Source organism: Podarcis pityusensis, assembly GCF_964106645.2.
Source record: "Podarcis pityusensis genome assembly, chromosome: 1".
NCBI classification, from domain to species: Eukaryota; Metazoa; Chordata; class Lepidosauria; order Squamata; family Lacertidae; genus Podarcis; species Podarcis pityusensis.
In genome coordinates this window covers 43,765,732-43,793,150 of record NC_138028.1, presented here as the reverse complement: position 1 = coordinate 43,793,150, position 27,419 = coordinate 43,765,732, and the positions used below count along the sequence as shown (strand labels likewise).

The window sequence follows — 27,419 nt, the reverse complement described above, 5'->3', positions numbered from 1 at the left end:
TTATGCCATGTGTAATATAGTAAAACACACCATTGAGAGTACCCTTTGAACAACATTTTAAAAAACATTCTCTTAGTAAAAAAACAAACAAAATAATAACCAGCCTCTGGACACTTGCGTCATAGCCATAACTTCCAGATACGCAATTTTAAACTTTGCTGCATTTAGGATTACTGCTTTGCTATGCTTTGCAAATCTACGTTTTAACTAGGAAATGTTTCTAGTGTAGATTGAAGTTTAAAAGACTTCTGATTTAAAACTTAAAGCTTTCTGAACTCCAATGTAGCTGTTAGTTGTAACTCAATCTAGTAGAGACTATTGCAGTTTTCAGTGTTCAGACTAATTTTTGTATTGGTGGGGGATATTTTTGTTATCCCATCAGCCCCTCCTTTGTGTAGCATGATGAAGAGTTATAGGGAACGCAGAAGTTTACACACTGCTTTGTGACATTTTGATTTCTCCAGATAAAAATGTGGCCCAGTTGTGGATTTTTAAAAAGTGTTGTTTTTTTCTTATGGACTAACTCAGCTGTGTTTTGTTTGTTTTTTATTCAAATGTGGCCACAGATCTCATTTTGTATTTTTCTGTTGTGAACTGCCCTGGGACCTTCAGATGAAGGGTGGTATACAAACTTAATCTGGGCTGCAGAAGTCATGGAGTGTTAAGTTGATGCTCATCAACCTTTGCACTACTGAAGGCTTTAAGAATATGTGCTATTTGTGTTCTGGTGCCAGGATCACCTGAATGTTCGACTTACAGTTTTAAAGGTGGAGAGAGATAAAATACAAACAGAATTTTTGATCTGTCTCTCTGCTGCAGTGTGAGCTTGTTTTCCTCTCACCTTCACAAGCAAAATGTCAGGGTGTGCATGCTAACCAATTGAATACAGTGGTACCTCGGGTTAAGAACTTAATTCATTCTGGAGGTCCGTTCTTAACCTGAAACTGTTCTTAACCTGAAGTACCACTTTAGCTAATGGGGCCTCCTGCTGCTGCTGCCGCTGCATGATTTCTGTTCTCATCCTGAAGCAAAGTTCTTAACCCGAGGTACTATTTCTGGGTTAGCGGAGTCTGTAACCTGAAGCGTCTGTAACCCGAGGTACCACTGTACTGGCTTAGCTGTCAATTCTGCCCTCCATTATGCTTTATGGAAATTGTACAAAAATTTTTAAAGAAGAAGAAGAGAAATGCTAAGAGTGGCACATTCATGCAACTATCTGCCCATTTGCAGCATTGTTAGTTTCCTAAAAGGTGTTATTGGGATGACCAACTGCATTCTGTGGATTGGGAGGAATTTTTGAGGGGACGCAATGGAAAGGGGGAAGTAGCTGGTCAGCACCATGGACAGGCAGCTGCTTCTCCAAACTTGCAAAACCAATTCTCACCCCTGAACTTGACAGCAGCGACAAAAGGCATGCTTAGGACTGAACACAGTGAGGATGCTTCCAGAGCAGTCCCACTGCCCTAAAAATGTTGTATCTATTGTTAGCTTTAGAATTGACAACTGAGGTGCATCCTTTCAGAAAGGATGAGTGCACAGAAATCCCCGTGTTTATATTTTAGCAATGCTGTTCTCTTCCCTTTCTCAACTAAATTGATTAACTGTTGACTGCAACTCCAAAACAACGTTGCAGCTCCATCTCCTTGGTTGCTTTAATACTTCTTGAACATATAAACTGGGGCAAAGATTGTCTTCTGCTTTATGGTTAAAAAGTTTTATGGTTAAAAAGTACAGTGACTCGTTCATTTAAATCACTGTCATCACTGTTCGTTCTAATAATAATCTTGACTAATTACGCTCTCATTTCTTGTAACAGAAACCACATGTAACTTTGGGTGGAACTGTTCCTGGGTTTCATCGACCAATGCCTCTGGAAAACCTGACTGGTTGCTGTCTTCAGTTGTTGTTCTGACTTCTCAGGAGCCCCAGCAGATTATAGAGAACAACTCATCAAACAGAAAACTAGAAGGTTGTCCATTTGTGCATAGTGCACGCATTTGTCGTTAACTGTGCTTGGCTTCTTTGACAAGGTTCTTTCTTAACTGGAGTCACTGTGGTATCCAGCACTATTCTCCAGATCACATACCATGGAGATGGGGAGGGGAAAGTTATGGATTAAAACACAAATTGATTTTTCATATGTATCCGTCATTGGCTCACAAAGATTGCAGAGGCGTGTGAAATGTTTTCCAAATGAGAACCCTCCATTCATTGCACAGCATCATGTGCTTAATGCTGTTAATATATTAAAATCATTACAAGGAATACAAAAGACATATTGTAGGTTTTATATAGAGCCTCAGTTGTAGAGAACTGGCTCTTCGTTAGTTTGTGGCAGAAGAGGCTGAAGCTAACGGTCAGATTATATGTTACTAGCAGTAGTACAGTGGTACCTCGGGTTAAGTACTTAATTCGTTCCGGAGGTCTGTTCTTAACCTGAAACTGTTCTTAACGTGAAGCACCACTTTAGCTAATGGGGCCTCCTGCTGCTGCCACGCCGCTGGAGCACGATTTCTGTTCTCATCCTGAAGCAAAATTCTTAACCCGAGGTACTGTTTCTGGATTAGCGGAGTCTGTAACCTGAAGCATATGTAACCCGAGGTACCACTGTAGTGGGAATGACTTGGTTGCATGCCATTCCAATAACCAGATTCAGGAGGCTAATGGCCCAGTTCAAAGGTGTGGTTGCTGCTTAACACCCAGTTATCACTACTTCCTCCCTCCTGGACAATGATCTGATAAGTAAGGAACCATGCTATTGCTCCCATATACAGTGGTACCTTTGTTCATGAACTTAATCTGTTCCGGGAGTCCGTTTGACTCCTGAAACCGTTCGAAAACCAAGGCGCAGCTTCCAATTGGCTGCAGGAGCTTCCTGCACTCAAGCAGAAGCTGCGTCGGACATTTGGCTTCCGAAAAACGTTCACAAACCGGAACACTTACTTCCAGGTTTGCAGCGTTCAGGAGCAGATTTGCTCGACAACTAAGCCATTCGAGAACCAAGGTACGACTGTGTGGTTTTTCTGCGGTCCAAAATACTTACTAGTCGGTTAGTTAGTTATTAAATATATATCCCACCCTTTTCATTATCCTTTCTCGGTATGTCTTCCTCTTTCTTCCCTCTAACTTTCACCCATTCTTTCATGCACTGTAATTTATAACTATGGTTGTTGTTACTCATAACCGTCCCCCCTCCTTTTTTTTGCTGCAGGGGAAATTCTTCTCCTGAACACTAGCAGGATCTCAGACAGGTGCAAGTTCAGCCTCCGCAGCCCACTCCTGCCTTGGAGCTCAAGTTCCTGTCTCTTGGAGTTGGCTGTGCATTCACAAGGTGTCTCTCTAGGAGCACTCTCTGCTGAAATGAGATATGTGGACACTAATCAGAGTGTAGCCATTCATCTGCAAGAAAGACGTGAGCAGGATGCCTGGTAAGACTTGGTCTTGAAATTTATTAGATCCCCCCCCCAAGAGCTATTATATTTCTTGTATTAGAAACATTACTAATTATAATATACATGAATATGCATATTAGTAATGAGTTAGTAGGGGAAAAAACTCTTACAAGCACAGGCATTCCCCACTTAGGCGCAATTGACTCACGCACGGCCATGTATATGCGCTGCGCTGCGCTGAGAAATAAATAAATAATTTGGTTCAAACCTGGAAATAGTGGGAGAAAGCTGGAGAATCCTCGTGGCTCACAAGGAGATCCTCTCTGGAGCCTGAAGAGGACGTCGGTGAGGACGGAGGAAGCCCCAAAGAGACCAGAGGTGCAGCGGGGCTTTGTTTAGGTTGCTCAGCCTCCCCGCCTAGCAGCTGATGTGTGGGGTAGCGCAGCAGCTGCAGCTTTCCCACACATCCTCCAGTCAGCTCCAGAGCTTCAATTCTAGTTGTGGATACTTTTGGATACAGTATTTTTGGTATGGATTGAAGAGAGGGCATTTAAAGGGTGTTTAGAGGGTGCTCCCCACTTTACAAGATTTCACTTATGCACATGGGGTCCTAGAAAGTAACTCCCATGAAAGGGAGGGTGGGCGCCTGTATATTAAATCTCAAATATCACATTCCATTAAATGAGTTATACATCCTCTTCATGTTAGAGCTTTAGTCCTAACTTAGGATGAGCAAGCTTTCTGAAGCCTGATGCATAACTAGACTGGAGAAATCAGATTAATTATGGAGCCAGTTGCTTGAGCTGAGGACCTTTATCTCCTGTCAGGTGGGTGCGTAGCACCAGCAGTCTCTGGGGATGGCCTGGGTTCTTTTCATTCTTGCATTGTGCATCTGAAATGAGGCCAAAATGCCCAGATCCTTCCAAATCCAAACCCCCAATATAAAGTGCTACACAAGTTAGAAAAATAAAATAAGCTCTTTTCTGAACGTCAAACCTACTCAGATCTTCAGAAATATTAGATAATTTTCTCTATTATGCTTATTAGGCATGAAATAATATACTAAAAATAATGCAATCCCCCCCCCCGACGTCATGAGCAAATCTTCATCACTTGTATCAGATTTCTGAAGAAAGAGTTAAATAATCCTGGACCAGGCCTAGCATAGTATTTTATATCCAAGGATTGCTCCGTAGTGATTCTTTTCAATATATGCATGCAAATAGGTTTTGTTGGAATGATAGTTTTATAATCTGAATTTTGGTTCCCAGAAAGAAAAAAAAGTCAGTTCATAAAACAGAATGTCAGGAAGTTGACTGGATTATGCATTCTGAGAAATGCATGGTTATGTTTACACATGGTTATGATGTTTTATTGCGTTTTCATATTTTGCTGGAAGCCGTCCAGAGTGGCTGGGGCAACCCAGTCAGCTGGGGTACATATAAATATTATTATTATTATTATCATTATTAATTCAGGATAACTCTCCTTGGATACCTTTCTCATCTAGTGATTGGGGGTGGGGCTTACATAGTTTAGCAGCTGCTTTTTACAGTCTGAATTTAGGGTATGGAAAGCAGCTCTCCCTCATGGCTTGGGGGAGACAGTGAAACTCCCCGCATTGCATTGAGCTGGCTGACTTTTGGACAGACTCATTGGTTCACAAAGCAGTAAGAATGACCCATCATCCCCAAATTCATTCAGGCAGGAACCCAGCTGTGCTGCTTATATTCTTACTAAACATTTTGCTCAAACTCATAACCACTTTGAGCTGAGTAGCTGTTGCTTTTGGAACATCCAGGATCCTGGATTTAGCTAGTGCTGCACTTTTTGATAAACTGTAGGAGACAGAGAGAGCATGCAGGATTCCTGATATTATGAAACAGCTTGTGAAGGACAATAGAAAAACCAGCAGCAGTCTCATAATGCATCTCGGACTCAGTTGCACTGAGAAATATGTTCAGTTTTTGTGTGTGCAATATGTTCCTGCACAACAACACCTTTAATCTATCAGCCTTATCTTGCATCTGCTTGAACTTCGTCTGCAGCTCCAGACTCTCTCTTTTCTTTTTTTTACAGGCACGTTGCCCAGAAACCTGTTGAGCCTTATATAGCTGCTTAAATGTCTTAATTTAGAAGTGAAGTCGTATTAGCCCATTTAACAAGATGTGTTCTCCTGACATAAAATCGATAGTAAATGTAATGCCAGGCTGGTTTATCTGAATTACTGCTGCAACAATCCTTCTACTACTATGTATACAAAGGGCTTTGTTCTGGGTTCCATTAAGGAAATTAAATTGGCTCAGAAAAGTTCCTGTTTGGATCAAGCCTAGAAGGAGCCTTATTTATGGCATAGGGGAAAAGCTGCTTTAGTTAGATCAAGCCATTTGGGACCTCCCAAAATTCAGCTACATAATTTAATACCTGATTAGAGCTCCATGATGGTGGAAGGCGCTCTCTCTCTCTCTCTCTCTCTCTCTCTCTCTCTCTCTCTCTGTACATACACACACACACACTAGGGGCTGCTGCCCCTGCTCTGCTTGTCAACCCCCTCCTACCCCTTTGCCAACCAGCCTTCCCCCTACACCTGACCGATCTCCCCTCTCTCCACAGCTCACCCCGAGCCACAACCCCCTTTAAAGGATAATAATAATAATTTATTATTTGTACCCCGCCCATCTGGCTGGGTTTCCCCAGCCACTCTGCACGGCTTCCAGCAGAATATTAACATACAATGATTCATCATTTTGTTAAACCACTGTGTGAAGCACCTTCCTCCTGCTGCTGTAAGGAAGCAGTGTAAGAGTCAAGCACCCAGGTGAGCTGTTCAGTGGAGGGCAGGAGGGACAGCAGGCCTGCCTGTGAGTCAGGATGAAGCGGTTACCTCAGGCAGTGGAAGTGCAGAAGGAAATGGCCCACTCTGCCCCCACTGTTTCTGTCATTGGCAGAGCGCCCCCTCTCGCTGGGAACGTTCCGGCACGCAGCATTGCCTCTCATCTTCCCTGCCCCTGGAAAGGTGAAGATAAGCACCAAAGCCTTGTTGAACGCTCCCCCCTTGCTAAGTTCGGCAAGGATGGGGGCATTGCGGCACAAGTAGCTGTGGGGCATGGCAGCAGGCTCCCGTTTCACCTCTAGCCCCAGACAGAGGGGGGGCCATATGGGCCACTTGGCCCGGGCCTCCAATTCCAAAGGGGGTCTCGGTCAGCATATTTATCCATATTTTCGATTTTGTCTTTATATGCAGTTCAAGCCTTGAAATAAAATTATTTGTCAGCATAACTTTTGTGAAAATTATTTATATACTTAATTATTTATAAGACTTCAGTTATCCCCAGGGTAAAAAAGGGGGGGCACATTATCTACCTGGCCCAGGCCTCTGCCTGGCTCTGCAAGGCCCTGTTCACCTCAGGTGGCGAAACTGGGTGGGCTGCCCCTGGTGTGAGGTACTTCAAACAATGGCTTAGCAAACAGATTGACTACATGGAACTGGCGGAAATGACTGGCAGAATCCGAGACCAGGGAAAAGAGTCGGTGGAAGAAGATTGGAAGAAATATAAAGACTATCTACAGAAATATTGTAAAATTAATGAATGTTAGAATGATGTTGGATAGAAATTAAATGGTTTTTAGCTGAAATATTATAAGGGAATATGAAAAATGGATTACTAACAGGTAAAAATTTAATGTTACAATACTTTAAGATTAAAGATTAGGATAATCAAAGAGGGGAAGGATTTGCTGAACCAACAAACTGAACTGGAATACAAAAAAGGGAGGCGTGAGGAGGTCCGGGAAATAAGCTAATGAAAAATAAGTAATGGAAAGATTGACTTGTTTTTAACTATTTTTATTTTGTATTTTTCTTTTTTCTATTTTTATTTTGTAATATTTTGAAAACCTTAATAAATATCTTATAAAAACAAAACAAAACAATGGCTTAGCAAACAACTGTGTGAAGCACTTCCTACCTACATTAAACATGCCAACAGGGAGGTTTAATAGAGGGAGGAAATGCTTCACACAGAAATTGCCAAGCTGCTGTGTGAAGCTCCTTCCCTCTCTCCATTATACCTTGCTGTGGGTACATTTAATGCTGGGGAGGAAACATTTAACACAGCAACTTGATAAACCGCTGTGTGAAGCACCTTCACCTTTTGTGAAACAGCTTGCCTGGGCCACCTCATACCCACCCTGCTTCCTTGCTGTCCTGCCTCCCTGCCTGGTGTTCATCACACTGCAGTTGGGATGTCCACCTATTGGCAGCTGCACAAACTGCAGAGCCTGACGACAGGCTTACATTTTTATGTATATGCAAAGCTGCCTCTCACAATTTCATATTCTGGGCAATATGCTATACATATTACATTGTGGAGAAAAAGATATTACTAGATGCTGCTAGGGCTGACTAGATGTAGTGTTGTGATTGCATATCAGACATAATGTACCCATGATTCAGTTTTGAAGGCGGCTTGGATGCTGCACGACAATTTGCAGTGTCGGTAATGAGGAGTGACTCAGTGCTGCAGGTTTCTGGCTACTGTGTTACACCATGACACAAGTGATGCAATGATGAATCAGAACTGGTGGGCTGGGCAATGTGCAAAAGCAAAAAATGTGTTGGCATTTAAGTAATGAAAGATCAAGTATGCATATGTATATGTAACCGGTATAATTTGAAGTGTAAAAGGTTGGGCACGATTTAAAGCTGAGAACAATATCACAAATATGTCATGGGCTGCATATATACTATTCCATCCATAGCACAAAAGAAGTATTTTTTTCTCAGTCTGGAATCATTCATGATGAAGCTCAACATGCTGCTTTCATTCTAGATTGAGTCTAGATCCTGCCATCAATAAATGTGGGTGTGGTTACTTGATAGACATTTGAGAACCCTCCGCTTGCTTAGGTTATCCTTAAATTTGTAGCAGTTCTTTCTCCCACTGGGAAAAATCTCAGCTGTTGTTATTTTTATGAAATCTGCTAAGCTTAACTTGTTGATGGCTTTAAGTTCTTCTTGCCTGATGGGTACTGTTATATAGTTAGTCAAGCAAAATATTTTAAACTGTGATCAACTTGGATTGTTTCAGCAGCCTTGGATCTACCAATAGATCCCAATCTACCTTCTTCCCAACCCTGAAGGGTGTAAATTACTTTGACCGCTCCAAAATGCCACATTAATGTGAAGCATTATTTAATCATGACAACTCCTTTGATTTTTGCAGGGTGAAGTGGAAAGTGCTCATCGGTTCAGTTGGAGAAATGGAAAGGCCCTTTGAGATCACTTTGCTGTATTCAAGCTGTGAAGAAAAGAGTTTTGGGCTTTTGGCACTGGGCTCTTTGCATCTCAGAAATTGCTTTCATGGTAGGTCTTATATTGCCATTCAGCTCTGGAAAGACAGGATATTTGCTTTGCATAATCACAAAAGCCCAGGACTAGCAATGCTTCCAGCATGAGACTCAACAGCAAGCAGTGGAGTAAATATCTTTGGAACATGAGGATCCCTTAAAAACAAACTTTTTTCTTAAATGTTCTGTAAAAAAATACACTTGGGTTCTCTCTTTAAAAGTTTTTAAATTGGACTAAAAATGTCCGTATGTCATAATGGTGCAGTCGCTACATAAATATCTAAGCAGATACATATGCACTTCTTACATTAAATCACTCATAGGCAGCATTTTAGGGTCAAAGCAGTGTTTAAATTTTAAACTACCACACTCAATAAATATAGGGCCACCAAACATGATTTTATTGCACTAACTTCAGAATATCATAAATGCATTTTTGTTCATTATATTTTGTAAATGATTTTTTATGGCCCTTCTCAAACTCCTTTCCTGCTTGTTTTTTTTTTTAATATCAATAATGTAAGGGATTAATTCTTCTTGCATGTCAGGTGCTTTAACATACTTAGGCCAGAGAAATAATTAGTTAAAAATATACAAAGGGAAAAGAAACTTAAACGATTTAAGCCATACTGGATAATTTATCAACATGCCTTGGAATTGGAGTATAATGCAAATACAAAGATATATGGTGGCAGGATGAAGGGAGACTTGAAAAAGAGGGCAATAAATTTTGCCTATTGATAACCAAACTGCCGCCCCCAAGAAAACCTAATCCTGGAAAGCAGCGGTAAATCCAGTGCCTGCAAAGGTCACATCTGTGCTTTCTGGACACCGGACTTCTAAGACTGACTTATTTTCTGAATCTTAAATAATTTGCTGTCTGTCCAAAAGAATGTCTTCCACATGACTTACAATGGAGAAACAGAAAGCTACAGGACAGCCCTTAAGCAATGGGAAGAAAGTTCTGCAGCTTTCTGACACTTTGGGGTTTGCAGCTTAAGGGATATGTGCATGTCTCTCATTGTTTTGATACTATACTACGCTACACTGAAATGTCTAAATGTTTCTTTGATGGTCCTTGAATCTTTCTGCCACACTTGCTCTCCTCTCCTGCAACACCAGTGTGGTGCACCACACCCTTTGAGAACCACAGCATTAAGTGATTGCTTCCATGTGTGAACCAGTCGTCACAGTTTAATTACTCCTGGCAGAGCTTTTCAATGACTTCTCAAACTAATTTCAATCCTGTTCAGATTTGGTGCAGAGGATGGCAAAAGTTTAATATGTCCTGGTATTTGTTTGTCATCAATATTAGATCTGTCTGCTGTTATGAATATATTTATTGATGATGTTTTAGTAGTCTGGGAGAGAGCCATACCCCCGCAAATCCATGCCTAAAATTCAGGCCCACTCCTTTCTGTAGATTTACTTTAGCAACCAAGCAACAGTTTTATTATTATTATTGATTAAATTTGTATACCGCCCTATACCCGCAGATCTCAGGGCAGTTCACAACATAAAAGCTACCCTTTTATATGTAAAAAATAAACTCTGCCTCTAGATATATACATCTTTGGAGATCTTGATGTAGTCAAAAGATGGGATATCAGTATTTAAAATAAAATAAAGAATTCTTAACTGATCAGTTCATGCTGGTTTCAAGAACTCACTCTTCTGTTTATTGCTCCCTGTATCTTCACCATCTTCTTCCATACTCTTGTGACCAGGGAGCTCATAATGGAGCTGTTATGTTTTAAATCTAGGCATTGTTCTTTGATACTCGGATGTATGTTTTTTTCCTTCCCTTCAGACAAAGGAGTTCCACATATTTCCCAATACGAGAAGGGTTCTGCCGCCCTGTGCCCACAAGAGGGCTGTGTCAGCAAACTTCAGGTCTGTGATTTCAGTACCAGTTGCCCCATCGAAGAAGAAGGTGGATCCATTTGTGGTGAATATTCCCTTACACTTTTCTGTCCATGGCTTCCTACTTGCCAGCTTGGTTGCATGAATATTTTGAGGTCACTTGCTCACTCTTGTCTTATGGCTCCCCTAAAGCAGCACTTGCTTGACTTGGTCCCCTCAGATCATGCAACCACAAGTTCACAGAGTAGCTGAAATCCTCCCTACCTCACAAAACAGCCCTTATATCCAGTGCCAGAGCATTTCTCCCCAGCAACATGTCATGAGGTTGCTCAGATCCAATTGGTCCTAGCTTCTCCTGCCAGGACCCTGGAGATTAGGCTATTGATTCCTGATCAGGTGATCTGATGCTGGCTCCCCCTACCACAGTGATAGTAATCAAGACCACTCAGCTATGGTTTTTTAAAAGTTATATTATTGTGGTCATGAAATGTATTTAATATTCTTGTTTGGTTGTAATCTGCCTGGCTGGGCTTGCCTAATGCAAGACAGTGGTATATAATAAAAATTATTATTTATACAGTACCATTGCCGTTAAGGGGAGGTATCATGGCACTGTACATTGAATCAGATGACATGAAAGCTTACATAACTCTTGGTGGAATTGTTTCCCATACTTGCTATTCTTTTCCAACCAGACTCAACAAGAGAAGGCATAGTTAATTAACTGGTACTCACCCTGTTTCTCTTCTTACTGAGATTTATGTTTTCCTTCCCACCACCAAACTTTTTCTTGCAGACCATCTACCGGAGGGCGCACATTGTTCTTTTGAGGAAGGTCCCTGTGGCTGGACATTGGGTGGCAATGTGAATTTTTCATGGTCTGTTCATGGCTTTTCAAAGATGCAGGAAGACCCCTTTGGAGAGTCTGCCTTACACGCTACCAGAGGTTTGTTCCATATCTGCCATTTTCCAGTTTAGCCCAGAGCACAAGGTTCTTCTAAAGAAGTGTCAATAGAGGGACACTTAGCCCCTGCCTTGAGAGAGCGCACATCAACCCATGAGAGACATGCACATCTCCCTTAAGCTGCAAACCCCAAAGTATCAGGAGAAGAAGTGTGAATTAATCACATTTTCTCTGTTCTTCACAACATGTAAAGTAGCTCATTGCTTTCGGCAGAAATATTTCAAGACATTGGAGCAACTGTGTGTGTGTGTGTGTGTGTGTGTGCGTGCAAGTGTGTGAATGAAGGACCAAGATCTGCATAAAAAACCATTAGTGTGTAACAAGTGGGGGACTGCAAGGATTTTCGGAGGAGCACACTGAGCTTTCCACTCTTCCAAATAAATTGCTGTAGAGATGTGATGGCGATAGAGAGGTATGGAGATTGCCCCAAATCTTTCTCTCTCTCTCTCTCTCTCTTTCTTCTTTTCTTTCTCTTTTCTTCATGCTGTCTAGAAAAGTTCCTTTCCTTTCTTTCTCTCCCCCCGCCCTTAAACACACCCTTCTCTGTTGGCTTCTCCAGTTTCCACCTTTCCTTTTATCACCGATGCTCCCCCCCCCTTCTTGTGGACGTTGCAGCCCTCTTCATTCAGCAGGGTTACTGAGTAAGGTTTGTCTCCCTGCACTCAATACTTTTAAAACTACAAAGTAGCATTCTTTGCATGTGGGTGGACTAGATGGCCCTTTGAGTCCCTACAAACCCTACAATTCTGTGATTCTGCATACCTGAGACATTCCCTAACTATATAACAACTTTTCTCTTGGGACTGTTTTACCATCCTACTGGTTGATATGGGACTACCAAGTTTGTTATGCAATGATAGATGCACAATGGATTTCCTTTTAGCAGATGAAGTGAAATGTTAAGGTTTAAAAAGCTCCAGAATATCATGAAATAAATCTCAAGCTGCAATAAAAAAAAAAAGAAGCTTGAATAATGCAGATTACTCGAGATAGATGAGATTATTCTATTTCCTATTGTATCAATCGAAAGATAATTTGAATTATTTTGGCATTCGGCATTTTTTTTAATAAGAACATATTTGAGTAATTTATTTATTTTAGTTATTTCTGTATTCTTTTGGCATCATAATATTTGTTTCTTTACGGATATTGCCAAGAAACTTTAGGATTCTACCCTCATTATCTTATAATGTTTTAAACGAATCTTTTGGGGGTATGAATATAAGTACCCACTGTCCCCAAAGTAGGGCATGCAATAAAATGTCGATTACTCTAGCATCTTTTTGATCCTCTGACTGGATGCTGTACTGAGTGGTCGGCCAGGCTAAGTAGATGGCCATGCCCTGTCCCCCCGGGGCCACCGCAGATTGACTCATTTGAAGGATGGATTAGGCTGGAACCTGTGAGCCTCTGTGGTGGCTGGAGGGGACAGGGAAACAATATAAAATGGCACTGCACCTCTGGGGGATAGAGGAGGCGCCGTGTTGGGCCACAACCACTGCTCACCGGCAAGATGGTAAGAGGCCATTTTGATCCTGCTGTCCCTATCATAGTGAAGCAGAATTCACCAAGCGCTGACCCACTAATAGTTCAGTCCATGGACAGTCAGTAAAGCATTATCTAGGTGACTGCCTAAATGACACGAGAACTTCCCTGAGCTGCTCTAGGCCTTGTGAACTTGTGCAGGGGCCTCCAGGGTGTCATACAGAGATTCAGGTCAGACACATAATTTGCCTTTGCAGTGCACTGTAGATCATGCATGGCTGAGACACTCCAGAACCTGTTGGCTCCACAAACAGATGATTATTAAACCCGGGTCTCATTTGCTGAGCATTCCACCACTGCACATCTGCAAATCCGCCACTGAAATCCAGTTGCAATTTATTTTCCAGGGCACTTTTTGTATCTGCGTGTAGACAGCGAGCACACTGATGGTGTTGCCTGGGAATATAGTCCTAGACTCCCAGTCAGTCTTGCAAATGGAGCCTCCCAGGTATGTTTCCCTTTATCCTTCTTCAAATAATCTGCACTTTGAGGGAACTTTTAATGACACAAACCCCATTTTCTTTTCTTTCTTTTTACTTTAAAAAAATTATTTGTTTTATTAAATTAAAACTGGGTGTGACAATTCTATCTGGAGCCCCTGATTCAGTCTTCATTTCATCTGTGATGGAAGCCATGATGTCCTCATTCTGGACAACCAGCTACACCTACTGACCTGATAAATAAACATTGTTTTTGAGAGGTTTTCATACTTGGCTACACCTGGTAGGGAAAGTAAGCTAATCCCTGAGTAATTCCTGAGTAATTTGCATGTGGTAGGAAATTTTTAAAAATTATAATTTCAAACTCAGAAAGATAGATAGTCCTCTCAACATATACTTTCCTTTACTTCCTCTGTGTGGCTGCAGCCAGGGTACACAGCATGAGTGTGGGATTCCATATTCTTCATACTTCCTAACCCACCGCCAGGGATTTGAGTAATCATGCCAGCTTATACATTACTTCCTCCATGCATCTGTGGCAATAGGACCACTGTGTATTAGGAATTTTAGTATATATGAACCTAGCCCATCATCTTCAAATATGTGTCAGAAAGAGCCTCCTTGACAGCTGCTCTCTGTCTCTTCATTTTGTCACCAAATTCCTCTTTAGCTCCAGTTCTCAGCCTACGTTTTTGGCAATTACAATGGCACCATCTCACTCATTGTCCAAGAAGAAGGAGACGGAATTGGTGACACGTTGCTGTTGTGGGAAAGAACAGGGAGCTGGAGTGATCACTGGTATCTTATAACCTTGGAAATGCCAAGACTTCAAAACTAGTAAGCACAACATCAGTGGTGTTCTTCACTAATAGAGCATAAAATGATATATAGATAATATTGTATGATCAGTACGCATGACACTTGATAAAGTCATAACGAAAAGACAGGTTCCTGCCCTGTAGAGGTTGCAATCTAAAATCTAACACTCAAAAGTCCACAGAAGGAGAGGAAGAAGATGGAGATGATGATAAACAGAGGATCTATGTTCCTTCAGTTCAGTTACACATACTCAGGGCTTGTCCACTCTTCTGTTTGTGCTGTGCCTAGAAAGCATGGGTCTGAGTGGTTTTCCCCTTGCTCCAAAGGAAAACCCACTGTTTAAAGCTATATCAGAACAAATGGCAATGTGGGGAAACTGCGGGTTGCTGTTTGCTCCAATTGAGTGCTAAAGAATGGTTTTCCCCAGGGGAAAGCAGTGGGGCAAGAAGAAGTGTGGACAAGCTCTTAGGCTTTGTGAGGTTGATGGGGCTGCATAGCTTTACCCCCCAAAATGTGGATTTTCAGTAGGGCTTTGAGGGAAGAGAGGGAGAGGAAGGTCATATTGCTCTGGGAAGAAGTTCCAGGCATAAGAGACAACAAAGCAGAAAAGGTTGAACTGTTTTAAGTTACAGATGGGTAGCCGTGTTGGTCTGCCATAGTCGAAATAAAAAAATTCCTTCCTGTAGCACCTTAAAGACCAACTAAGTTAGTTCTTGGTATAAGCTTTCGTGTGCATGCACACTTCTTCAGATACACTGAAACAGAAGTTACCAGATCCTTCTATATATTGAGAAGGTGGGGAGGGGTATTACTTAGAAGGGTGGTGGGAATCGGAGATTGGCAGATAGCTGAGATGAGCATGTTGACGACTCTTAACGACTGTAATAGGTCTTACAGGAAAAGGCAAGGGGTGAGAAGGTGAGAAATGGCTTAGTCATGTATAATGAGATAAGAATCCGATGTCTCTGTTCAGACCAGGTTTCTCCATTGTTTTAAGTTTGGTAATGAGTTGTAATTCAGCAGCTTCTCTTTCCAGTCTATTTCTGAAATTCCTTTGTAGTAAAACAGCTACTTTGAGATCTTGTATAGAATGTCCTGGGAGATTGAAGTGTTCTCCTACTGGTTTCTCTGTTTTGTGATTCTTGATGTCAGATTTATGTCCGTTTATTCTTTGGCGTAAGGTTTCTGTAGCCCAAATGGCACTACTTTTATGCACAAGAGGGGAGGTATCGGGGTGGTTGGAGAAGCATCCAATTTGGCAGAAGTAGAAAAATAATTGGGAGGTATCGTGTTGAGGGATGAATCCCAAACAGCCAAATGAGAACTGTGTGCATTCAGTGGTCACAGAATGTTGAGGATGAAAACCAGAGGAAGGAGAAATGGAATGGTGTTTCCTGGAGGAGGGCATGGCTGTGAAACACTCTTCACCTGAAGCGCCAAGATAATCCAAACCTAATCATTTCCTGGAAGCACTGTAAGGCCTGTATGTCTGAGTTGACATTAAATGGCCTGGACTAGGACAATATGGCATATTACATAGTGTTTTATATAAGGGCTTTGCCAATTTTTCACCCCTAAAAGAAATGGAGCGCAGAGAGGGCATGTGCCCCCGCAAGCCATACTGGTTTTTTCAGTTTCTCTGTGTCTGTGAGGTGTTACTGTCTTCCCTATTGCTACTACTCTGCAGTGCCACTTTTGAAAAAGCATCTTCATCCCCACAGCATTATGCCAGCTATTTGGGGGACATGTTTAGCTTTGTTTTCTTGGGGGGGGGGGTGTAGCATGGCACCATTGATCCAGAAGGTGTAGCTATATGAAGGAAAGAAAGGCCCCTTAGATGTCCTCACTCTGAAGCAGAGAGGGAAGGAACGCACTCCCACTGCCATGGCAACCAGAGTCATGATCTCTGTCAGCTGATTATTATCACTGGGTCTCATTGGTCTCATTCCCAATGAAGGGGTACATTCCAAGGCAATAGCAACATGTTACCTCTTCCTCTTGATTTCCAGCACCATACTTTTGTCCCCCTTTAATGCTACCTCGTCACCCAAAAGTAAGAATGCTTTTTCTCTGGGAATTAAAATGTTGAGTGAAAATGTTTGGCCCCTGCTTTGGTTCAGCTGTTGTATAGTTCAGGGTTGCTGTTTTTCCTATTTTGGTATTTGTAATGTTGATAATTTTATAAGGAGCCCTGAACTGTAGAGATTGAAGAAAGGGGGGGGGGTCCCAATCCTAGTCTCCCCCACCCCCCACAAAAAATCCTTTCCAATGCCTGCTGACCATTGAAGCGTGAGATTAAAACCCCATCGTAAAGCACCTTACATAAATATATCCAATCATATTAAGATATGCTTCTTGATCTTGCATTTTAATCTATTACTTGTTAGATGTTCTGGCTTGTCAGATTTTATTTATGGACTGCTTTTTCACAGATGAAGTCCTAGCATGTTGGCCTTGCTGAGCTTCACTCTAATTTGAATATTTTTAGATCTCCCCAATCTGTTTAGAACAAGACTGTTTCCTAGCCGAATAAGACATTAAGTAGCACTTGCTCTTCCCAATATACAATTTTCTCTCATAAATCACACTGGATTTCATCTTCACCAGCAGATAATTTTCTGGTGTGACATGTACTTTTCATATTCTCCCAGAGTACTATATTCTTACGGATTTATGTTTAGTTACAATTCTTTAAAACAAAAACAAAAACTGCTCAGCTTTATCTTTTAGGAGTGGAACCTATTTTTAGCCATCCTGAATTAGAAGATTGTGCAATGATGTTTTTATTCAATGCATTAGCAAGAGAATGCGTGGCTCGTGTGTTAAGACTATGGCTGCTGCTGCTGCTGTTGCTCTTTAGCAGCTATTGAATCCCAACTGTGTGTTAATTAGAATTACTTCAAATGTGAACATGTTAGAGTGCTAATGCTAAGACTTTTTAAAGGATGGCTCCTTGACTGTTTCTGATAACTGTTGACCATTAGTTTGGGGCAGGAAAATTCAGGGCTCTGTGAAGTTTTATAGCAATATATTCAGTTAAATTTTCTGAGGCTTGGTTTACTTACTGCTTTATTGTTCTGCTTGGACCTATGAAATGCAGCAATGTATGAAACATGCTTAATTTTTCAGTAATACTGATTATTTCTAGTTTGTGTTTCTGTTATTCCTGTTTGCAAGTTGCTTGTTGTCATACAATGTCATACAATGTTTGATAGCCCTGCTTTCTTGTTTGCAAAATCAATTCAGGTGTTTATTTTAATATATATATATTCTCTTTGTCTTCTTCTCCAAACATCTTCTTTGGTAAACAGCTTTCGGTTGCAGATCCGGGCCACTTGGGGTTGGAATTCGCAAGCTGACATTGCAGTCGACAACATTACATTTGGTCTAGACTGTTCCTCTAATGGTGAGTTACTTCTAATTAAGGTAGCTCCAAATAGGCAGACAACATATTAAGCAATACGAGGACTGTGTGTTATGTTCTTATTGCAGAAGAGCAAGTTATTTGATTGTGTCTGTGTATCACTTCCTCCTGGTGACTCTTCCTTTATTGTAGCCTCTATGGAACATCCTTCAAGGCAGTAAATGTGCAAGTCTTTGCTGCTCAGGGACCAAATGCCTTCCCTTTGGATGGTACTCCTGATGCAAATATTAGCTCACGTTCACAGCCCTGAATCAAAGTATTGTGTTTTGGGGCTGGGGAAATGAGATTCTTCTCGCAGCTACCTCATCTGGTGTTATCACAACTGTTTTGTAGAATGTGGTAGCATGGGAAGCTCAGTTCTTCCACACCTCCCTCCTTGTACCCTTTTCTGAAAGGGGTACAGAAAGGGATAATAAGTTCTGCTTTCATTCCAGACAAGCATAACAGCCTTTCAGTGGCAGAGCTTCATGCTCCGGCACGGGGGGCGGAGAGCAGGCGGGGGCGGGGCTGGCTTGCATCCCGGGGTGGGGCACATGTCCTGGGAGCGGGGCGCCCAACACGGGTGGGGGGGCAGCCACGATGGAACCCCACCAGGATTGTGCTGCACTCCTCTTCCTCCGCCAGTGCAGCCTTTGCCGTCTATGAGGGAAGAGCGGCAGATTCTTTTTCAATCAGTAATCAATAACATTGGCATGTTATCAGTTGAGAGAACAATCCTGTCTTTCAGCGTTTCACCAATTAAAGTTGGTACACTTTTATCCACTTGCAACACATGGTGATTCTTAGGCTGCATGCACACAACATTTCATTCTGGAATCAATGGAGAGTGAGTACTGGTTTCTTCTGTATAGTCCACACTCAGTCTGGATCTAGATTTTGCACTGTAGAAACTGGTTTCATTCCAAAAATAAAAGCCCATTGTAGATTGATTCTGCCTTGCCCTGTAGTTTGTCCATTTTGAGCATGTGGGGTATGTCCACAACTACCCAATGAGATATACCAAGATCACTATCACCACATCCTTCTTTATTCAGCTGGGGCATGTGCAGGGAGGAAAAGGCATGGATCACCTCATCAAGGGGAGGATTTCACATGTGTGTCAAATTACCACATCCACCCATGTGGACAGCAGGATGTAAAATCAAACTAGATTAAAAGCAGCATGTTGAAGACAAGCATGACTAATTATAGATTAAGAAAAACTACATTTTTGTGCTATAATTAGGTTAGTGTGTACACAGCCTTACACTTTGGACGTGCCTCCCCACACAATCACTCTAGTAGACATGCTAGAGGTTCTTCTCTGCCTACCCTACATTGTATTTGGTTAGGTCTTGCAGTATTCAATCATCTTGCCCTATACTGTAACACCTTTTTAACAGTGTGGTGTAGTGGTTAAGAGCGGTAGACTCGTAATCTGGTGAACCGGGTTCGCGTCTCCGTTCCTCCATACAGCTGCTGGGTGACCTTGGGCCAGTCACACTTCTTTGAAGTCTCTCAGCCCCACTCACCTCACAGAGTGTTTGTTGTGGGGGAGGAAGGGGGAGGAGAATGTTAGCCGCTTTGAGACTCCTGTGGGTATTGATAAAGTGGGATATCAAATCCAAACTCTTCTCCTTCTTTAGCATGTTTGATATGATAATGTTGCAGAAGGAGGTGATGGAAAGGAAATAGTGCACCAGTATTTTGTGTCAATATGCATGCAGTGACATGCATGTGGACTGTTCATTTATTCAGTGAAAACATTTGTGTCCTGATGCTTTTCCTTTGTTTATTTTTTCAAAAAAAATCTATGCCGCTTTAAATTTCTAAAAAAAGACCCCTCTAACAACCTGATTTAAACCAACAAACTCATATTGAAATGGAACAGAATGTCAGAATGAAACGCTGCAATGTGCAAACAAAAATACAATAAAGATCTACATATAAAAAGAAGCTAAGGGTGGTTAACAGTGGGTTAAAACAAATAAACTCAACTCTTTAAAATTATTAAAACATGAATAAGATCCATATGCAATCATTAAAACAATTAAGCATTCTGACAATAAAGCAATTAAAGGCAGCCATTTAAAATGCAAATTACACCCCATCAATCTTTATTACGGTCAAAGACCAGACAACAAAAGATTTGTAAAACTGTTTGCAAACAGTGAAGGGCATTACAATATTCACAGCTAAAAGTTCTTTTGAACAAGAATTTAAACATCCTATTGAAGGCCTTTAAAAATGCCATTAAATGAGGGGGCTCCAGGGCATTGGTCCCAGCTAAGTACATTTTTGAGGATGCTCAGAAGAGCCTGTAATCAAGATCTTAGCAGTGGCCAGGCTTTTATGGAAGTAGATCAGGAGTAGGCAAACTACGGCCCGGGGGCCAGATGCGGCCCAACTGCCTTCTCAATCTGGCCCGTGGATGGTCCGGGAATCAGCGTGTTTTCACATGAGTAGAATATGTGCTTTTATTTAAAATGCATCTCTGGGCTATTTGTGGGTCATAAATTCGTTCATTTGTCATCTTCAAAATGTAGCCCAGCCCACCACATGGTCTGAGGGACAGTGGACCGGCCCATGGCTGAAAAAGGTTGCTGACCCCTGAAGTAGATGGTCCTTTACCTATCCTGTTCCCAAACTGTGAGAGGCTTTATAAGCTCATTGGACTAGGTTCAGAAAGAAATTTGGGACACTTGCTTTAATAAGGAAGTCACATACAGTTTCTGAGCATGCTTCATAGAGAGTTGTGCATGGAATGCATTGTAGTAACCCAGATGTGATGTTACTAAATCAAGTGATTCCCTTGGGAATGTATATAGGACGGGCATGGCTAACGTAGTCCTCCAGAAGTTACTGGACTACAGCTCCCATGATCCTTGAGCACTGGCCAAGCTGACAGAGGATGATGGGAGCCCAACAGCACCTGGGCAACAGGGTCACAGGTTAGCCAACCTCCACAGAAAGGTTGCCAGGTTCAGCAGTCCATTGAGCAACTATGCTTGGTGACATGTTGCTCCGACTGAGGAACTGAAGTTATATAAGGGCAGCTTGGCCTATATTGGCTTCCCCAAACACCTGACCTGGCTTGACCTGGCCACATTATCCATTCCAGTCATTGTCAACGTGGCAGTGTGCTTCAGCTGGGTTCGGACCAGCAGTTTCCTCCACCTGTGAGTTGGCCCAGTGCTGCAAAGTGTAAGGGTCCATGGCCAAACCAAAGACCAAAAGGGACCATAGTTCAGTGTTGTGTAAGCACAAGGCCCCAAGCTCAATCCCAGGCACCTCCAGTTTAGAAAAGGATGGATGGCAGGTGATGAGAAAGACCTCTGACTGAGGAGGTCTTAGAGATCTGCTGTCAGTCAGCAATGCCTAGGCGAGATGGGCAAATAGTCTGAACCAGTATAAGGGAGATGGCAGTTATAACCTGAAGAGTTGATGTGTGCGCAGGGCATGCTAAATCCACTCTCCTCTATATCGGAGGGCAGCATTGTGCATGGGCAGCTGTGCCTCAAAGTCTTCTGGTGTGGAGGGGAGGTACACTACCTCACCCCTATGTGATAGCCGGCTGCGCCAGCGGCGTTGCAAGGCAGCCCCAGCCTAATAAATAAATTATTATTATTATGTTTAAGAGGTTATTGTATTTTAGTGTTTTGTTGGATGCCGCCCAGAGTGGCTGGGGAAACCCAGCCAGATGGGAGGGGTATAAATAATAAATTATTATTATTATTATTAGCTGGCAGAGTGGGTGTGGCCGTGGGCCACTTAAATTCTGCGCAGCCAGCCGGCTCCTTCTTACTTGCTTCTTTCGTTTGGTTGGAGGGGAGGTATCCTGTTAAAAGGATCCGGGGTGTGAATACTGTCCGAAGCTCGGGCGTGGGCTAGGGCCATGTCACAGCCCCTACGGGGACCTCTTGGGGTGCTACTATCTGACCTAAGTTATAGGGCACCACCTATCAGTGGTTTACCCTTCTGTGGGCAGGGATCAAGATATAGCCTGGCTTCACCCCAATGCCTAAGACAAACCGCTCACATCTGTAACCAATAAAGTTGTGGCCTATTTGAACTCATAAACCAAATATTCCATGTCAGTGTGACTTATTGTTCTCCTGGGAACTTTTGTGGCTCAGATGCCTTGGGACGCAAGGAAAGTTTTAAAAAGCCACCCCCAGCATGGGTCAGAAGGCAAGCCAGAGAGGAGATTTTTCCAGGATATGTACCAGAAAACAGAGATTTCCCCTGGTAACTTCTAGAAGTTAGTGTGAATGTTGTTGCTTTTGACAACACTGTGCAGTTGAGGGTACATGCTTCTGAAAAGCCTCGAGTTCATACAGTTACATGAATTCCTGTAAGCTGCAATTGTTTTTCCTCTGAGTACAAGCTATTTCATTCATCATCTCATCCTTTTAATTCAATTAGATCTTGGAGAAGCCCAGCAGCTCTGCTTTGCTTTCAGTAATAAAATTACTTCTCCCCCTTGCCGGGAGAGGTTTCGCATGTCATTGACAGAGCCAGTTAATAGGCAGACAAGAGGTTATGTTGGGAGCTTGCAGATAGGCAGCAGGAAGGAAGGAAGGAAGCAAAAAGCAGGAAGGAAAGCCTAATTTTCTTCTTACTAGGATGGAAATGCTAATTTCCTCATATGTTCCGGCTATTCCGTTTGCCACTTTTCTCTTCAAAACGTGATATAGGAATAGTGTATATGAAGTGTGTGTGTGTGTGTGTGTGTCTGTGTGTCTGTGTGTTGAATGGGGTGGTGGACAGTTTTTTGTATGTTTATTTACTACACGTCTTTTCCTCTCAGTAACTGAAGTTCCCTGGGCAATTTACAGTGAAAGTTAAAACCGTGAAGCAGAACAATACCTAAAATCTAGAACAAAATAAAAGCAGTACCGTACAGTATCAGAATAAAGCTAGCGACAGAGGATAAAATGTCTAAGCAGCACATTCTTAAAAGCCTGGAATCATAAGAAGCTGTTTACCTGGCACTTGTGTCAATATGCAGTGACGTGCATACAGACCACACAGTATGAACACAAAGCAAGCTTCTCTGTGGAGGGCATTCCACAACTGGGGTGCCACCACTGAAAAGGCACTTCATTTGGGGGGGGCACCTGGAGAAGGACCTCCCAAGTGATTCACACTTAAAGCAGGGCCTGAAATGTAGTCCCTGGGATTGTGGGGCAGAGAATAACACTTTACAACCAGAGCACCATGCAACTTGCTTGTGAAAATGCCCTCTGATGTGCCCGCTATTGATTGGTTCCAAATCTCTGTTTACTTTTCTGGACCCAGAACCTGATCACTGGGAAATATGGAGGCTTTTCTGGCCTTTTCGTATTACCACATTCTACCCAGAACCTCCAAGGGTCCCTATTTTCCAGGGACAGTTCCAGATTTGACAGGTCCTGGTTTCTGATTTGATCCCAGAATGTCCCGCTTTTCCTTTGATGTCCCTATTTTCATTGGAGAAATGTTGTAGGGCATGAAGTTATCTGACACTGAACCATCTGAAGGCAACCCTGTGTAGGGAAGATTTTTTATATGTTTTATTATGTTGTATATATGTTGGAAGCAGCCCAGAGTGGCTGTGGCCACCCAGTCAGATGGGAAGGGGATGCATAATAAAATTGTTGTTGTTGTTGTTGTTGTTGTTGTTATGGAATGGGACATCCCTATTTTCATCAGAGAAGTGTTGGAGGGTATGTCTACTTTGTCTTTGCATCATCATTCACCAGCTTATCATTGCTTTATTTTCCAAGTTCTGCCTTCGCATCCTGCTGTTGAAAATGGTACATCTCCCCTGGAGGGATATTGTATGGCAGCAAAACAGCTGCTGCCATCTGGCTCTTTATTTACTGTGATAACTGGTGCTCTAAGCACTTGGCAGGCACCATGTTTACTTTTTGAATAAGGCATATGATGCAAACTGTTGAGGCATGTAATACTTCCCTCTGTGTAATGCCAACAAAGCAACCTTTGCTGCTGTGGTCATTTTTACAGTTATTAAAACTATTTTAATGATGGTATGGTGTAAATAAAATTGCATTTTAATGTGAAACTGCCTCATTACCACTTCCCTAATCAATATAAAACCAAAATGCAGCTGTCACATTTCTCCAAATTTTGCAGTGCGGTTCTAACATTTAAAAATCTGCAGAAAAAGGTGTGAAAGGATGCAATAAATTCTTTTGTTGGTGAAAGAAGAGTACAAAAATGCATGACATTAGGGGATAATTTGCACAAAAACACATGAATTTTCATGTGGACTTTTTTTAAAAAAATCTGCAAACTGATGTGTGGAAATCAGGAGAACTCAACTGAAGAATGGAAAAATTAGAAACTAAGGGACTCTAAAATTGACCGATTCCTTCATCCCTATCGATGAATACTATAATTAATCAAAGAAATAAAGAATACAGTCAGAACTCAAGACAGGGAGACTTATCTCTCCATGTCAGCACAGAAACAGACCTCCCTTCATCACAGGTCTGGCTAAGCTTTAGCTTTCAGCTTGGTGGGGCATCCTGTTCAAACACAGTAGCTGCAGTGAAACTGCAGAGCTCCAGCGAAACTGCAGAGCTCCAGCAGTTTTAAGGCTTCAGCCCATGAACAAGCCTTGGAAATCATGGTGTGGTATGTTAACATGTGTTGGAAGGCAGCAGGAGTCAACCTGTGGGAGGCCTTCAACAGCTCCCTCTTATAAGAATTCCATCAGCTGTAGCATCTTGGCTTGCCAGATGGAACAATATTCCCTCTCTTCCCCCCATATGCTGCTCCCAGGGTTCTCCTGACCCCCTCAGAGCCCATTTTGGAAGCACTGGGGAATCTCATTGCACTAACAGACGCCCTTGTACAGGGTTTCTACCAACAAGACTCATTAGTTGAATCCTGCCCTGTATATTTGGATAGGGAAATCTCTCTTTGAGGCCGAGGCACAATGTGTTTGCAGAGGTCTGAAGCTGCTTGCTACGTGTTGAGAAAACTACCATAACCTTTCTTTCTTTTTTGCTGTTGCTTCTTCTCCCTTAACACCGTGGCTATTTGGCTTGTACCCAGGGTTGACTATGACTCTTGCTTAGTGCAAAAGATGGACTCTTGTTATTTATTTTATATAACAGAATTTGTGCACCATTTTAATTATGGGGGGGGGGGGGAACCAAACCCCTCTGGTGCTGTTGGCCAGGGTCTGTGTCACAGGATACAGAATAATTCTCATAAGATATATTAACTTTTTTTTTATTGAAGCGTCCCAGAATCTCAAGAATTCATCATTGATATATATGGGTAGCCCAATACTTCCTGCATGCCAGGAATGTGGTTGTCTGTTTGGTGAGCGAGACAGAGACATAGCCCGTAAAGATTTGAGACTGTTTAGGAAAAGGAGGGAAAGCTGTTTGTTTGGAGATGACGAACTGCCTGAGGGCAGCCGGGAGGGATGCTGCTGCGTTACAGATTGAACCAGAAATACAGACTAAAGCAGTGTTCTGGAGAATGATTTACATCCTGTGAAAGTGACTGAGTTTATTGTGCATCTCTGGATGACAGCAGCTGAGCTGGAAGGGAGTTCACGACCTTCAGCTTCCTAAGAAATTCAACTGAATTCCAAGAAGACCAAGAGCCTCTTTGTGCTCAATGCAAAGTAACTGTTTGGTTTTCCTTTTACCCAGATAGTTTATTTTACGTTAATTTCAGCTTTTGTCATAGTTATTGGCCTAGTGGCCCTATTGGAAAAGCCCACGCTATCTGGGCACAGATTGGATACAGCAAGGGAACTGTTTGGGCTCAATGTAGCCTTTGCTAAGACCAGCCTACGAGTTCACACTGGGCAACCTTGAATTGGAGATTTTGTGGGGGTTGGGTGCACATATAGTCTCTGCAGTACACAAGAGCCAGATGTTTAGTCTGTTACTGGTCTCTTATGAGCCTGCAAAGCAGTAGGCAGTTTCAGAGTCCCCTGCAGCAGGCGGTCTCTCACAAGCCACCAAAGCCACTTCTTGCAATTCTGTGGAATGCTATGTTCTGTTTCAGTTGCCGCACCTCAAAAAATCTATTGTAGAGCTTTTAAAGGCACAAAAAACAGCAACCAAAATGATCAAGAGGCTGGAGCAACTCCATATGAGGAAAAGGTTGCAGTGTTGGCAGCTTTTCAGTTTAGAAAAGAAAGTAAGGGAGAACATGATAGCGGTATTCAGAATTAAGTGTGGTGTGGACCAAGTGAAGTTTTTGTCCCTCTCATAATTCTAGAACCCAAGTGAAGCTTCACATTGGCAGATTCAGAACAGACAAAGGGGATGCAGTGCAAACTGTGAAACTTACTACCACCACTTGTGTGGCATTAGAAATAGATGAAGCAAATTCACGAAGAGTAAGACTTGGCTGCTAGTAATGACAGCTCTATATGCCCTCCTGTATCAGAGGCAGTATGCCTCTCAATACCAATTGTTGTGGATCAGGAGCAGAGGCAGATTTAGGGCAGTTTTGAGCAGCACTGCCACACTGGGCGCATAGCCAATGAGGGCATCTTCTCAAAGCCCAGTAAGCACTTTCCTGGCTTCAGGGAAGGAGGCGTGAGGGCTCTGGCAGGGTCCTAGAGCCCATCCTAGAGCCCTTCTTCCCAAAGCCAGGCAAGTGCTTACTGGGCTTTGGGATGGAGAAAGAAAAGCTCTAGGACCCTGCCAGAGCTTTCGTGCCTCCTTCCCAAAGCCCAGCCTAAGCCAGCACCGCAAAGGCTGCGAGGAGGGCATTAAATGTTGGCCTTGCACAGGGTGGCAAATTACAAATGTCCACTCCTGTTAAGCTTGTGGGCTTCCCATAGGCATCTGCTTGGCCACTATGGGAACAGAGTGCTGGACCTTTGGTCTCATCCAGCAGAGCTCTTCTTAGGTTCTTATCAGAGCCCCCATGGCTGGTTATTTATTTTGAAAATTCACACAGATGCTAATGGCATGTGTGGTTTTGTCATCAGACAGATTAACCCACTGCAGTTTCCTGACGTTTTGAGGTGGGGCTTTGTGTCCAGCTCAGATGTAGAGTTGGGACCTCTGCTCATGTGTGCAACCTGCCACGTAGGTGGCTGCTTGAAATGCAGCAGAGGCAGTTCTGCATGGCTCTGGTTATGTGGTTCCATGTGGTTCCAGTTATTCTGTTTGTGAAAACAACGATGCAACCCTTATTTTGTTTTGTTTTTCATGGTTTGTATTAGCCTGATTGAAGTGGCTGAAACTATGCAGGGATCCCTTTTTTAAAAATGAGATTTGCCAAGTGGAGCTGCCTCCACAAGAATTGCCTTTTCAGTTCATTTTGGGTCGCAGTAAAGCTTTGTGTGTGTGCTTTTCAGCTGGCAATTTTTGTAGTAGCTTGCACATGTGAATCAGACCATAGAAACCTGGATTGCCGAGTAATAAATGTATAGTTTTACTGTTTTGCTTTCTCTGTCAGCCTAAATGCAGAAATGTGGAAGCAGTACAGCAGGCTTCCTCAAACTCGGCCCTCCAGATGTTTTGAGACTTCAATTCCCATCATCCCTGACCACTGGTCCTGCTAGCTAGGGATCATGGGAGTTGTTGGTCAAAAACATCTGAAGGGCCGAGGTTGAGGAAGCCTGCAGTACAGAATGCTGTGCATTATCACCTGTG

General features: G+C 42.6%; 1 protein-coding gene across 3 annotated transcripts in view; it reads left to right on the top strand.

Annotated features, from left to right (window-relative positions):
* The window catches only part of LTK (leukocyte receptor tyrosine kinase), a 110,077-nt gene that overhangs the window by 46,052 nt on the left and 36,606 nt on the right, over nucleotides 1-27,419 (top strand). For all 3 annotated transcript variants that reach the window (XM_080996486.1, XM_080996485.1, XM_080996484.1), the window contains 8 exons: nucleotides 1,817-1,969; nucleotides 3,212-3,428; nucleotides 8,618-8,757; nucleotides 10,552-10,689; nucleotides 11,401-11,550; nucleotides 13,461-13,561; nucleotides 14,224-14,390; nucleotides 17,684-17,778. In XM_080996486.1, the coding sequence (XP_080852612.1) occupies nucleotides 1,817-1,969; nucleotides 3,212-3,428; nucleotides 8,618-8,757; nucleotides 10,552-10,689; nucleotides 11,401-11,550; nucleotides 13,461-13,561; nucleotides 14,224-14,390; nucleotides 17,684-17,778 (1,161 nt within the window). The remainder of the gene's footprint in view (nucleotides 1-1,816; nucleotides 1,970-3,211; nucleotides 3,429-8,617; nucleotides 8,758-10,551; nucleotides 10,690-11,400; nucleotides 11,551-13,460; nucleotides 13,562-14,223; nucleotides 14,391-17,683; nucleotides 17,779-27,419) is intronic.